At 42.8% G+C, this 15727-nt stretch overlaps 1 protein-coding gene across 1 annotated transcript; it reads left to right on the forward strand.

The window, feature by feature from the left end:
* The first annotated feature begins 232 nt into the window (after positions 1-232).
* LOC138854863 (uncharacterized) lies at positions 233-2892 on the forward strand. The gene is made up of 3 exons (XM_070100231.1): positions 233-247; positions 1042-1221; positions 2319-2892. Exons 1-3 carry the CDS (start codon positions 233-235, stop codon positions 2628-2630), a joined length of 507 nt encoding a protein of 168 aa, XP_069956332.1. The 3' UTR covers positions 2631-2892.
* Positions 2893-15727: the final 12835 nt, after the last annotated feature.

Genomic DNA, 15727 nt, shown 5'->3' on the forward strand with positions numbered 1-15727 from the left:
CGGCCTTACACCCGTGTAAGTTCAATGTTGACATTTCCCCATATGATTGCCTAAAGTGTGCAAGACAATACTACGCCATAATATGTACAGCTTGTCTTCCACATTGATTGTATATTCTGCTACTGTGCTACCATGATTGTTCCATAAACATAGCTAATGTTATTCATGATGGGATTCCTAAGTTCAAGGCTGGAAAATTAAGAGAATATGCAACGTTTAATTTGACCGGAAAATGGCTCAGGAAACCGTAATAACACGATTGCAGGCCAGCTGGCTTGCGCGCTGGCCTGCAATCGTTTTTCCGGCATATAAGCGCGTAAGCCAGCTGGCCCAGCTGGCTTAACTGCTGGCCTGGAGTTTTACGACTCACTTGCCGTGAGTTCGAGCTCCACCCGTACCGTGGTTTGACTGGAAAATTTTGACATGATTCGGTGTAAAATCAGTCTATAGCAAGAAAATCATTAAGGCTGCAACATCAACATTTTTTTATTAATAAAGACGGACTAAAATAAACTTTCAGTGCCAGAGGTACTTTATTTTTTATCGGTGTATATACTCTAAGGAAGTCTACAGAAAGTTACTTTATTAAGGTTAAAGCCTATCGACTGCACGAAGGTCGTTATGGCAGAATTTCACCTCAACTCTGACCAAGGATATTTTAATTGTTTATCTCGACAATATACATCTCGTTGTTTATAAAACTTATGTTAATAGATTGGCTAGGTGGTTGATTTATTAGATTTCAAGCCTATCTACTACACGAGGGTCATTAATGCTGCTTATCACCTATTCACCATCAATCAAAGATACGTTAATATCTAACAATGACATACATTTCCCAGTGTGTATAATTTTGTTTACAAATTTATGCCCTTCGATGTTTTAAATTTTAGAGATATTCATTTCCTTAATATCTAAAAACGATTTGTAAAATTTAACAGATTCATAGAGATATTACTTCAGTTTGTGACAAAGATAGTTTTCTTGAGGAAGTTACTGTAATAATTGGCTCTGGTAGTCACTTTAAAAGTCTCTTTGCAGTTTGTGTTAGTAAGTGTTGTGGCCACCAGCCTCGCTCATGCAGTCTCCACCCCACCCCAGAAAACCCCACACCAGAATACCCCACCCCAGTATGCCCAGCCTCAGCCTGTGAAGAAAAACCTCGCCTCAGTGGAGAGGACCCCTCGAACCATCCCCTCTTACGGACCTTCCATCAAAAATGTAAGTCAGGTTTAAAGCATATTTGAGAACAAGTCAAATGCCGCAAAGAATAATGTAGTCTCTAATGCAAAGATTGAAATTACCTCATCGTACTTACTGGGGAATTTGACTGCCTTTATTTTCAGGTTGTCCGAAATGCATTGCATACTAGCGGCTTTATTCTGTGCCCACCAATATTTTATTACATGTAAACTATATTTTTTTATACCAAATAAATTTTTTTATTTGCTTTTGTATGTATAGACAGAGATTTCTTTCAGTTGTGAGCGCAGTATCTTCCAGGAGTGAAGACGAGGCTTCCCCAGCTTGTTCTCAGTTACCGTTTTTTCTGGCATATAAGGCGCACGAGTATGTAAAACATCAAAGGCGATGTTTCGTAGCAGTTATAATGTAACGTTAGTAAACAACTGCTAAAGAGTAACCCTAAACCTACGTTTGACTCAGACCTTGAGCATATAAGGTGCAGGATAATGTTTTTCACGATATTTTTTTGGGGAAAAAAAGTGCGCCTTATATGCCGGAAAAATACAGTACATTTATGGAGACATTTTACTGTGACCAGTTTGCTTGAGTAGAACTGATGGATGCTTCTCAATAGCATATATTTATTTGTCTAGTAGAACTTAGTTGTGAGAGTCGTGGCTCTCATCAGTAAGATCTGGTGTTGTGAGTATGATTGCAAGTGACTGAAGATTGGAATAATACACTCGCTCAACCAGCCACCATCACATTGGTTGGAACGTTAGTGTAAGGGTTTTACACAAGTAGATATGGTAGTATTAATAGCATTAACAATATTAACAGTAGTGACACAGGGATCAAATTCCCAGCCGGAGGACGCTACACCTACACAGTGCATAATAAATGGGTGGATTGGAGTGTAATTTGATTTAATCCGTAGAAAAGGAGCATCAATAAAGATTTTTTCAGTGTTATCTCTGCTCTTTCGAAACCGCTTATCTGCTTCGTATTTTTTTTTTTAATTTCCATTTCCTTTTTGAGTGTATTTTGGTTTTCTGGGAGCCTTTCAAAATCATTCAGAAAATTTATAATACATATACTGCTTTACTAAAAATATTAACTTCTTTTTTTTACAGACACCTGCGAAATACGACTTCAGCTATGCTGTGAAGGACGACTTCAACGGCGCATCCTTCGGTCATCAGGAGACCCGCAACGGTTACGACACCCACGGCTCCTTCTACGTCCCTCTCCCCGACGGCCGCATCCAGAAAGTCACCTACTACGTTAACGGTGACTCTGGCTACATAGCTGAGGTTACCTACGAGGGAAAGGCCACGTATCCTTCCTACCCGTCCCCCGTAGTCTACAGTTCTGGCCCATCTTACCGCTCCGTGCCCAAGGATGAGTCTACCCTTCCCTACGACACTGATTCAACTGACGTCTAGTTATCAACCTGCTGTGTACATTTATTCAGTTGTACATGAACGGTATACATTACCGAGAAGATGAGCAACATCTGGGTATCTTTATTTGCATACGTTTCGCAATCCAGTGGTTTTATCAGTACACATTCAAGATATAACGGGAAGACTGTAAATATACAAAAAACAAGGAAATCAGTCCTTCAGCCTTGGAGTTGGTAATAAGCGCCGTAGTCTTGAAGAATCTTCAAACTCTTCAAAAACTACGGTACTCCAATTCTTCATATTTTTCCGTGTTGTTAAATAAATGTTGTTTTGTTGCTGTTGGTCACCAATTGTTTTTCTATATCCCTTTGTTATTGAACAAGATGTTTATTACTGTGTAATGAAGTAGACGTCGGGTTATAAACCTCAAATAATCCAAGAAAACCAGTGTAATTTATTTCAGTTTGGGTCCTTCTGGCCCTCTCCCAAAGAATATGATCAGCAATATTCCACCAGGAGTCTACTTTCTACTAGGTAAATAAAGACAGCAGGTGTAGAGAGACATAGTCATCCCACCTATCCCACCTGCTAGTCGAAGTCGGGCCCACCTGCTAGTCGAAGTCGGGTCCTGTCAGTTGCGCGTCGACTTTTCTACAGCTGAACTGTCAGACCACAGCTGAGAAGTTCTTACTAGCCTCTTTCTTCTCCACACAAACGTCGATTTCAGCACAATAACAAAAGCATTTCTACAAACTTTTATTTTTTTTATCGCTTTATGCTTGTTACCTGATTTCTGTAATAAAGTTAATGAAATTTTAACAAAATAGAGACGCTGCTCCACTACTAAATGACAAAATATGTTACCATAAGGGAAGTTTTAGCAGAGTGAGAAGGACGCTGTCACCATCATTGTTTACACTGCAGACAATTTTATTGCATAAAAGCTTCTCAGGATTCTGTATAAACTCATTTTGTCCTGCTGGTATTTATGATGGATTCTGTGTAATAAAAAAACCGAGTTTATTTACACGACTCGACTATATGAAGTATTAACATAAGCTAAAACTGGCATTTGAACACTACGATATGCTGAGACTTGGCTTCATTAATATTTTCGAACACATTATGTTAGTACTGTCACCACTTGTCATGTTCGAACATTAGATGTTGGAAGTGATAATGTTTTATATGTTCGATCACTAACAGATGTTGGCACTGGTGTCGCTTATGTTTGAAAACCAAGAGATGTATAATGTCTTTATTTACTACAAGTACATGATGTCAGGCCTAGCTGACACTCTTGATGACACTCTTCAGGTCTCTTGTCCTATCTAGGCTGGAATATTGCTGCACTCTAACAGCACCTTTCAAGGCAGGTGAAATTGCCGACCTAGAAAATGTACAGAGAACTTTCACGGCGCGCATAACGGAGATAAAACACCTCAATTACTGGGAGCGCTTGAGGTTTCTAAACCTGTATTCCCTGGAACGCAGGAGGGAGAGATACATGATTATATACACCTGGAAAATCCTAGAGGGACTAGTACCGAACTTGCACACGAAAATCACTCACTACAAAAGCAAAAGACTTGGCAGACGATGCACCATCCCCCCAATGAAAAGCAGGGGTGTCACTAGCACGTTAAGAGACCATACAATAAGTGTCAGGGGCCCGAGACTGTTCAACTGCCTCCCAGCACACATAAGGGGGATTACCAACAGACCCCTGGCAGTCTTCAAGCTGGCACTGGACAAGCACCTAAAGTCAGTTCCTGATCAGCCGGGCTGTGGCTCGTACGTTGGTTTGCGTGCAGCCAGCAGCAACAGCCTGGTTGATCAGGCGCTGATCCACCAGGAGGCCTGGTCACAGACCGGGCCGCGGGGGCGTTGACCCCCGAAACTCTCTCCAGGTAAACTCCAGGTAAACTCATACTATATAGAAAGCCGCTTGTTATGCTGAGCATTTCGGGGAAATTAGGTCCTTGTCCCAGGATGCGACCCACACTAGTCGACTAACACCCAGGTACCCATTTTACTGATGGGGAACATAGACAACTGCTGTAAAGGAACACGCCCAATGTTTCTACCCGAGCTGGGAATCAAACGCAGACCCTCGCCGTATGAAGCGAGAGTTTTAGTGACCAGGCCACGGGGCACCGTGGGAACTGATGTCATATATCATGTTTCCAGCTGTCGGAGATTTCTCAACAATAGCAAATCCTGAAGTCCGTCGATGTTTACTGCGCCGACGGACTTCAATTTCGACACTACACTATTTTGGGATTTTAAAACCATGAGTCGAAGTTAATATATTTCGATCCAAGTGGTTTAGGAGGCGGGGCCAGGAGATGAGTCTCGACCTTACAAATAAAACTCGGTGAATACAACACACACACACACACACACACACACACACACTGTGAACCACTAACCATAACCTTCAACAAATTAACAGAAACAGGGCAACTGCCAGAGGTGTAGAAGACGGCAAATATTGTCCCAGTATTTATGAAAAGAGTCAAACTGGTAGCGTTAAACTACAGACCAGAATCACTGACTGGCATAATATCTAAAGTTATGGAGAAGATTATCAGGAGATGAATGGTGGAGCACCTGGACAGGAGGGGGTTCATAATGAACAGCAAACACGGCTTCAGAGAAGGTAAATTATATATCTCAAGGTAAGAGAAGTGAGGCAGGAGAGAGAAAGGGGTAAGTAGATTGTAAGTTTTTTTTTACCTTAAGTAGGCTTTTGGCACAGTACCACACAAGAGACAGGTACAGAAGCTCAAGGAGCAAGCAGGAATAGCAGGGACGGTACTGCAATGTGCAAAAGAACTCAAGGAAACAATGGGTGCTTGTCCAAGAAGAGTTGTCAAAGTGGGCGAGTGACGAGTGGGGTTCTACAAGGACCAGTACTTGGACCGGTACTACTACTACTTATATATGTGAATAACATGACGGAAGTGATGGATTGAAAGGTATTCGTGCTCGCAGATGTGAAACTAATAAGAATACCAACAGGCTGGACAGGCTGCGGTTATGTAATAAGTGGCTACTAAAATTTTATCCCAGCAAGTGCAATGTTATGAAAACTGGGTTTGAGCAAAGAAGACAACAAACGGAGTACAGGTTCGATGAAAAGGGTTGTTAACCTCACTCAGGGAGAAAAACCTTGGGGTGACCATTGTACCGAACATACTGCCTTAGGTGCACATCAACCGAATAAGTGCTGCAGGAAATGCATGTCTACCAAAGCTAATATTAGCTTTCAGGAACCTAATTAAGGAGTCATTCATGCGACTTTATATGGCATATCTCAGGCTCATATTGACTTATCCAGCAAAAGTATGAAGCCCACACCTGATCAAGTCAAGAAACTTGAAAAAGTACAGAGGTTTGCAACAAAACTAGTCCTGGAGTTAAGGAATGTGTGTTATGAGGAGAGATTGGGGGAGCTAAACCTGATCACATTAGAGGACAGGAGGACTAGGTGTGATATGAAAACAACGTACAAGATACTGAGAGGAATTGAAAGGGTGGACAGGAACAGATTGTTCGAGAGGCGGGAAACAGGAACGCTAATGCACTAATGAGTCAGGAGAGTGTCAGGAAGTATTTCTTCAGCCTTAAGTGGTCAGAAAGTGGAACAATCCGGAGAGTGATGTAGGAGTAGGATCCATACATCTCTTTAAGAAGAGGTATGATAGGCTCTAGCAGGCAGGAGAGAACCCAGCAGCGATCAGCTGAGATGCGGGACCAAACGCCCAGACTTGACCCCTGCAACCACATATAGGCAAACATATTGATGAACACACACACACACACATGAAGGGATAGACTAAGAAGTGTCCCTGTTTGCAGATGATGTGAAGTTTATGAAAATTCAGTCGGATGAGGATCACGCAGGACTACAAAGGAATCTGGTCCAGCAACTGGTTACTGGAGTTTAATACTACCAAGTGCAAAGTCATGAAGATCGGGGAAGGGCAAAGACGACTGCAGACAGTTAGTTAGTTTAATATGTTTATTATGCACCCCATACCCATCCTGTGGGCGGTAGTCAAAAGATTACAGAGGTACATAATTGGTCCAGGGACTGGGCCTCAAAGTTTTGATAGCTGAGCAAGCTACACAGGTAATGAATTCACAATTTACAAAGGTAATGAACTCACAATTTACAAAGGTAATGAACTCCAGGTAGGTATAGTCACAATCATGACAAGTTACAAAGGTATTTACAGATTACAGAGGTACACAATGGGTCCAGGGACCGGGCTCCAAAGTTTTGATGGCTGAACTAGGTACAAGGTAATGAACTCACAAGTTACAAAGGTAATGAACTCACAAGTTACAAAGGTAATGAATACTGTAAGAATGGTTACTTACGTGTATACATGGCTACAATCATGAACAAATTTTAGAGTAATGAGCAATTCACACTTCCACACCCGGTCACAACTGTAGTGAGTTATTGGTGCAAATGTTGATTGCTGAGTCTCTCTCTCTCTCACACACACACACACACACACACACACATACAAATTCATACACACACACACACTCATACTCACACACACACACACACACACACACACACACACACACACACACACACACACACACACACTCACACACACACACACACACTCACACACACATACACATACATACACACAAACACACACACACACACACACACACACACACACACACACACACACACATGCACATATGTGGTAATGCTTTATTTACAGCTAGCAAAGTCAGGGTATTTCTCCAGAATGGTCTGTAATATACCACTGTGGATAAAATACTTAGCCATTTCTTGAACACTTCTGAGTGAGTTGTTTCTAAATTCATTAATTTTATCGCACTCCAGTACATAATGACGCAGGGTGTGACAATAATCCATCTGGCAAAGTTTACATTTCGTTTGGTCTGCAGACAGAGTACAGTCTATGGGGCCAAAGACTGCAAACCTCACTTAAGGAAAAGGATCTTGGGACGAGCATAATACCGATTGCATCTCCTGAGACGCACATCAGTGAGATAGTTGCTACAGCGTATGGGCGCCTGGCAAACCCAAGAACAGCATTCCGACATCTCAATAAGGAATCGTTCAGGACCCTGAACCCACACTTGGTCAAGCACGTCAAGAAGTTAGAGAAAGTACAAAGGTTTGCAACGAGTCTAGTCCCGGAGCTAAGGGGCAACTTCTACGAGGACGATACTGGAGGACAGGAAAGATAGGGGAGACATGATAACGATATATAAAATACAGAGGAATTGACAAGTTGGACAGAGACAGGATGTTCAGAGATGTGACACAGCACAAGGGGTCACAATTGGAAGCTTAAGATTCAAATGAGTCACAGATGTTGGGAAGTATTTTTTCAATCATAGAGTTGTCAGGAAATGGATAGTCTGGAAAGTGATTAGTGGAGGCAGGATCATACATAGCTTTAAGAAGAGGTATAAGGCTCATGGAGCAGGGAGACAGTGGACCTAGTAGCGACCAGCGAAGAGGCTGGGCCAGGAGCTATGAATCGACCCCTACAACCACTTATTACATATGTTTATTTCTACAAGTACATGTACAAGGTATACAGACCATAGCTGACATCAATAACATACTACTATATAGAAAGCCGCTTGTTATGATGATCATTTCGAGTAAATTAGGTCAGTTTTGTCCCAGGATGCGACCCACACCAGTCCACTAACACCCAGGTATCCATTTTACTGATGGGTGAACATGCACAACCGGGAATCGAACCCGGACCCCTCAGCGTGTGAAGCAAGAACTTTTACCAACAGGCCAGGTGAGTATACATAGGTGAGTACACAGTTCCCTACATTCAATAATGCACAGTAAGCATAACAATCACCAGCGAGACAACTCAACATCTTGCAGTAAGAATTAACAATAAAAAAATAAAAAAAATAGGCTTTAAAAAAGATTACAAGACAGAAAAATCCTATTAAATAGAAAGCCGATTTCATCGTCAGAAGAAAATCGTCATGTTGTTGATCTACGTGATATAAAAGACACACACACATAGATACTTTCTATCAAAATCAATCAGAAGAGACAACAGTGATAATGAAAGTTTGTTCCCACCAGTCTTATTGCTTTCTCGCCAGGGGGCTGTTGTGGCAGATTCTCAGGTATATATGAGACTCGAACTTCCCCATATCATCAGTTTGGTCTTGGATATAGTGCAATGGTGACCTTCACAGTAAGTTCTAAGATAATTTTCTTAAAATTATGTTGTTTGGTTAGTATGTAAATGATGAAAGTATTTCGTGTGATTTAAGTGTGTTGATGTTTCATGTTGTGTGGTGTTGATGTTTCATGTTGTGTGGTGTTGATGTTTCATGTTGTGTGGTGTTGATGTTTCATGTTGTGTGGTGTTGATGTTTCATGTTGTGTGGTGTTGATGTTTCATGTTGTGTGGTGTTGATGTTTCATGTTGTGTGGTGTTGATGTTTCATGTTGTGTGGTGTTGATGTTTCATGTTGTGTGGTGTTGATGTTTCATGTTGTGTGGTGTTGATGTTTCATGTTGTGTGGTGTTGATGTTTCATGTTGTGTGGTGTTGATGTTTCATGTTGTGTGGTGTTGATGTTTCATGTTGTGTGGTGTTGATGTTTCATGTTGTGTGGTGTTGATGTTTCATGTTGTGTGGTGTTGATGTTTCATGTTGTGTGGTGTTGATGTTTCATGTTGTGTGGTGTTGATGTTTCATGTTGTGTGGTGTTGATGTTTCATGTTGTGTGGTGTTGATGTTTCATGTTGTGTGGTGTTGATGTTTCATGTTGTGTGGTGTTGATGTTTCATGTTGTGTGGTGTTGATGTTTCATGTTGTGTGGTGTTGATGTTTCATGTTGTGTGGTGTTGATGTTTCATGTTGTGTGGTGTTGATGTTTCATGTTGTGTGGTGTTGATGTTTCATGTTGTGTGGTGTTGATGTTTCATGTTGTGTGGTGTTGATGTTTCATGTTGTGTGGTGTTGATGTTTCATGTTGTGTGGTGTTGATGTTTCATGTTGTGTGGTGTTGATGTATCATGTCGTGTGTTGTGGTGTTGATGTATCACGTCATGTGGTGGTGTGGTGTTGATGTATCATGTCGTGTGGTGGTGTGGTGTTGATGTATCATGTCGTGTGGTGTTGATGTATCACGTCGTGTGGTGGTGTGGTGTTGGTGAATCATGTCGTGTGGTGGTGTGGTGTTGATGTATCATGTGTGGTGTTGATGTATCACGTCGTGTGGTGGTGTGGTGTTGATGTATCATGTGTGGTGTCGATGTATCATGTCGTGTTGTGGTGTGGTGTTGATGTATCACGTCGTGTGGTGGTGTGGTGTTGATGTATCACGTCGTGTGGTGGTGTGGTGTTGATGTATCACGTCGTGTGGTGGTGTGGTGTTGATGTATCATGTGTGGTGTTGATGTATCATGTCGTGTGGTGGTGTGGTGTTGATGTATCATGTCGTGTGGTGGTGTGGTGTTGATGTATCACGTCGTGTGGTGGTGTGGTGTTGATGTATCACGTCGTGTGGTGGTGTGGTGTTGATGTATCACGTCGTGTGGTGGTGTGGTGTTGATGTATCATGTCGTGTGGTGGTGTGGTGTTGATGTATCACGTCGTGTGGTGGTGTGGTGTTGATGTATCATGTCGTGTTGTGGTGTGGTGTTGATGTATCATGTGTGGTGTTGATATATCATGTCGTGTTGTGGTGTGGTGTTGATGTATCACGTCGTGTGGTGGTGTGGTGTTGATGTATCACGTCGTGTGGTGGTGTGGTGTTGATGTATCATGTCGTGTTGTGGTGTGGTGTTGAAGAATCATGTCGTGTGGTGGTGTGGTGTTGATGTATCACGTCGTGTGGTGGTGTGGTGTTGATGTATCAAGTCGTGTTGTGGTGTGGTGTTGATGTATCACGTCGTGTGGTGGTGTGGTGTTGATGTATCATGTCGCGTTGTGGTGTGGTGTTGATGTATCATGTCGTGTGGTGGTGTGGTGTTGATGTATCATGTCGCGTTGTGGTGTGGTGTTGATGTATCATGTCGCGTTGTGGTGTGGTGTTGATGTATCAAGTCGTGTTGTGGTGTGGTGTTGATGTATCATGTCGCGTTGTGGTGTGGTGTTGATGTATCATGTTGCGTTGTGGTGTGGTGTTCAAGAATCATGTCGCGTTGTGGTGTGGTGTTCAAGAATCATGTCGTGTGGTGGTGTGGTGTTGATGTATCACGTCGTGTGGTGGTGTGGTGTTGATGTATCAAGTCGTGTTGTGGTGTGGTGTTGATGTATCAAGTCGTGTTGTGGTGTGGTGTTGATGTATCACGTCGTGTGGTGGTGTGGTGTTGATGTATCATGTCGTGTGGTGGTGTGGTGTTGATGTATCAAGTCGTGTTGTGGTGTGGTGTTGATGTATCATGTCGTGTGGTGGTGTGGTGTTGATGTATCACGTCGTGTGGTGGTGTGGTGTTGATGTATCAAGTCGTGTTGTGGTGTGGTGTTGATGTATCATGTCGTGTGGTGGTGTGGTGTTGATGTATCACGTCGTGTGGTGGTGTGGTGTTGATGTATCATGTCGTGTTGTGGTGTGGTGTTGATGTATCACGTCGTGTGGTGGTGTGGTGTTGAAGAATCATGTCGTGTGGTGGTGTGGTGTTGATGTATCATGTCGTGTGGTGGTGTAGTGTTGATGTATCATGTCGTGTGGTGGTGTAGTGTTGATGTATCATGTCGTGTGGTGGTGTGGTGTTGATGTATCATGTCGTGTGGTGGTGTGGTGTTGATGTATCATGTCGTGTTGTGGTGTGGTGTTGATGTATCACGTCGTGTGGTGGTGTGGTGTTGAAGAATCATGTCGTGTGGTGGTGTGGTGTTGATGTATCATGTCGTGTGGTGGTGTAGTGTTGATGTATCATGTCGTGTGGTGGTGTAGTGTTGATGTATCATGTCGTGTGGTGGTGTGGTGTTGATGTATCATGTCGTGTGCAAAAACACATGTACAAGGTAGACAGACCACAGCTGACATCAATGACTGGGTCAGTTTTGTCCCAGGATGCGACCCACACCAGTCGACTAACACCCAGGTGCCCATTTAACTTATGGGTGAACACAGACAACCAGGGTAATGAAACACTCCCAACGTTTCTACCCTCGCCGGGAATCGAACCCGTACACCTCACCGTGCGAAGCGAGATCTTTACCCACCAGACCAGCTCAGTTTTCTTGTCTCAACCGGACAACAGAGTAAATGATTTCACGTCTACGTTGCGGCTTGTGGCTTCACAGTGTTGTTGTATGACACTTACTGGGGAGGATTTAGTTAATGACCAATTAGTTGTAATAGATGTGCCCAAGTGCTCAATAATGTGCACTTGAAGTTGCCACTTGTGCTGTACACAGGACGACAGCTACGACAGTTACATTTGTAGAGACTGTAGAACGAGACACTTATGCAACATTTGAGGATGTTTATTGTGGAAACGTTTCGCCACAGAAACGTTTCTTCAACACAGATTTCCCAATTTTGCACAAGTGTTTTATTCTTCACCTTGTCGGTGTAATTCAACAGATAAAACGTCTTCGAACTTAAAAGTTACATAATCTGTTTTGGCTTAAAAATAACTATCACCTGGGATAAAAATTTGTTAATAGCTTTGCTAGCTTATTTTTTTATATAAAGAAAAGCTATTTTTATTTACCCTGTTAACAGTAATTTTTTAGCTCTGCAGGCTTTCGTAACCTTTGCAGCCTGTTTACCTTTGTAAACTTCTTGTAAACAACACTTCAACCTATCGTAAACCACTAATTACTGTTTTAGCTACACAATTCCATTCGTGTCTACTTGTTCAGAATAAACGATATGTGGTTTCCGCATTAACATTTTTTTTTTTATATTGGTTAACGGTATTTCACTCCTTATTCCGAATCTTATTTTTTTTTTACGATAACCTTGTTTCTGGATGACAGATTTTTCTGTATTTATAAATAATTTTTCTTATAGGTGCTTGTGGTGGCCAGCCTTGTGACCATGGTCGTGACAAATCCGGATTCAGCTCCATTTAACGACAGTCTGGTAATGTCTGTTCCGTCCCAGCCAGTGCAGTCTGGGACTATAACGTTCCAGCTTACCCAGTTTGAGCCTGAAACATCCCAGCCTACCCAATTTGAGCTTACTACGTCCCAGTATAACCAATTTGAGCTTACTACGTCCCAGTATAACCAATTTGAGCTTACTACGTCCCAGTATAACCAATTTGATCCCATAACATCGCAGCCTACCCAATCTGATCGTATAACCTCCCAGCCTTACAAATTTGAGCCCCTTACGTCCCATCCTACCCAGTCTAAGCCTGTCAGTCCACAGCCTACTAAGTCTCAGCCTGCGTCTTCTCAGTCTGCCTCCTACCAAACTGGCCTGTACCAACGTAGTTTCTCCATAATTAACGTACCAAATGAAAATCCATCCGAACCTGTCCGGCTAAGTTCTGATCCACCCAGACGTGGAGAGTCCAATCCCGACCTCCGCAAACCTCTTGTATTCACACACGACTCAGCTAAACTTAATCTGACAGACTCACCCATACGTTCCCTGCTGAAGTCTGACCCTTCAAATTATTCTGTATTAAGGCTCGACCTGTCCAAACCAACACGGTTAGAGGCTGACCTCTCCAATGATGACTCGTCCGAATATGTTTTATTAAGCGGTGATCCTAATAAACCTACACTGTTAAGGTCTGACGAGTCTAAAGTTATACTGCTAAATCCAGAGTCGTCCAAATCTATTCTTTTAAACATTGAACTTTCAGAAACTGAACTAGGAACACACGAGCGGTCAGAGTCTTCCCTGGTAAGGCCTAACCCTTCCCTACCTGCACAGTTAAGGTCGGGCATGTTCAATTCTTCTTCGTTAAGGCCTCACCCATATAACTCTACCGTATTAGAGTCCGCTTCAAGTCACAGCTGGTTGAATGATTATTCCCTTAATCCTCGTTCAGTAAGGCCAGAGACACACAAACCTTTCTTGTTTACAACTGATTCTTCAGAACTAAGTTTGTCAGAGAGTCAACTGTCAGACTCTGATCTTTTTAAGCCTAGACTATTTAATACTGATCAGTCAGGGCTTGACCCGTCAAATGGTGACCAGTTTAACCACTCACTGTTCAAACTTGTCCTATCTGAAACTGACTCATCAGAGGATAACTCTTCAAAACACATCAAGTCAAGTAGTACGTCAACTCAGTTTGTCCCATCCAAACATGATTCATCTAAAACTCTCTCTCTTCTCCCTGTCTCTTCAACACCTTCCTCAACACCGCTTGCCGAGGAAGAGGTCAAGCTAGAGACGGATGGAATCATTACCAAACCCCTTCAATTATCTTCTAAGCCTGTCGCAAAATTCAGCAGTATTCACGTCGTCAAATTCACTCCGGAAACAGCTGAACATATTAAGCCTATTTCGTCAAAACATGAACCACTGGACAACGATGTTGTGTTCTCTGTGCACCGCCCTACTTCCGTGAAACCTGAATCCTTTAAGTCTATCCTTATCGATCCCGTTTCAGTAGAGAGGTCTCCCCGCACCGCCTCTTATTTTCCTATTTCCACCTATCCCACTACTTCCCTGCCTGTGCACTTCTATCCCATCTCATCTCCCCCGGTTACGACCCATCCTGCTTCTTCCTATCCCACTTCACCCTACCCATCCACGCCCCGGCCTGCCATATCCTTCCCTGCCCTGTCCTACCCAGTGCCATCTTTTCCATCCATAGAAGAAGCAACTTCAAGAGGAAACGCAGACTACGCTGCCAGGCTTCACAGAAAACCCTTCCACGAGGTGAGACTCTTATGTAACTTCTTGTTTTTCTTCAGGATATGTGTGGTTTAATGAGATATTCCTTCTTCTCCCGATGACTGCACGGGACTCCAGTTGTGTTGATTTATTGACATCTGTTGTCACTCCAGGTGCTTATGGGAATCAACATTAGAGTTCCTCTGGCCTGTCAGTCACTCCAACACAGAATCCATTCTATTGACAGTAGAGCATGAGAAAGAGAGGTAGCTAGCTCGCTCTATTTCATACACATACACACAGGAGCTGTGATTCGACCCTTGTAGCCACATATAGAGCACAGAACCTAGCTGTTGGTCAGTTCACTGGACCACGAACCCACAAACTATAATCACTTGCCACCACGGGAAAGATTCTCTCAGCTCCAGCAGCAGAGAAACAAACCTCAGCTCGTGATGGTAACAATCATCTCCCCCCTCACACTCCCCAGTAATTGTTACTTCAAGGACGGGGAGCATCTTTGAAGGGTTCTTGATTAGAGAAATTGCTTCTATAGCCCTTTTTCTTCCTGATGAGCTAAATGTGAATCACCTGGGTATCTTTATATCAGCGACGTTTCGCCCATGTGTAACACCTGGGAATCTCTATATACTCATGTGTTGCACATGTGTGTAATTCCTAATCTTGTAATAATGTTGATAGAATTACCGACAATATGTTAGTTACAAGGACACAAGTGAAACTAATTAGACTTTATACTATCTTAGTTGCACACGTGTCCTATTGCTTAACAATTTCTCATCTTCTCGGCATTATACACATTACTGCGTTGATATACACACGTGAGAAGGCAGTATTACACAGAAAAACTACTTAGATAGAAGTAGTTGATTGATGATGCAGTAGAGGTAGTCACATCAGCCTGGGTGGGACTCGCTGGTCACATCAGCGAGTCCCACCCAGGCTGGTGGGACTCGCTGATGTGACCAGCGTGAGGGGCCGCAACTGTTTCTTAGAAGGGGCACGTACAACTCTGGGGCCACAGGTTAGGGGACCCCTGCCATAAGAGTATACCTCCTGAGTCACCAGTAAATAATAATAATATAATAATCTTTATTTCTACAAGTACATGATACAACTTATACAGACCATAGCTGATATCAGTGACATGCTATATAGAAAGCCCCTTGTTATGCACAGCATTTCGGACAACTTAGGTCAATCTTGTCCCCCCATGACATGACTCCACACCAGTCAACTAACACTCAGGTATCTATTTGCTACAAGGTGAACAGGGACAGGTGTCTTAGGGGATACACACCC

Source organism: Cherax quadricarinatus, chromosome 72, assembly GCF_038502225.1.
Source record: "Cherax quadricarinatus isolate ZL_2023a chromosome 72, ASM3850222v1, whole genome shotgun sequence".
Taxonomy (NCBI): Eukaryota; Metazoa; Arthropoda; class Malacostraca; order Decapoda; family Parastacidae; genus Cherax; species Cherax quadricarinatus.

What these genes read in the sequence shown, in the direction of transcription:
- LOC138854863 (XM_070100231.1), top strand. An exon ending in ACGGACCTTCCATCAAAAAT is followed by an intron (nt 1,222 to 2,318) that starts GTAAGTCAGGTT and finishes TTTTTTTTACAG; the next exon opens with ACACCTGCGAAATACGACTT.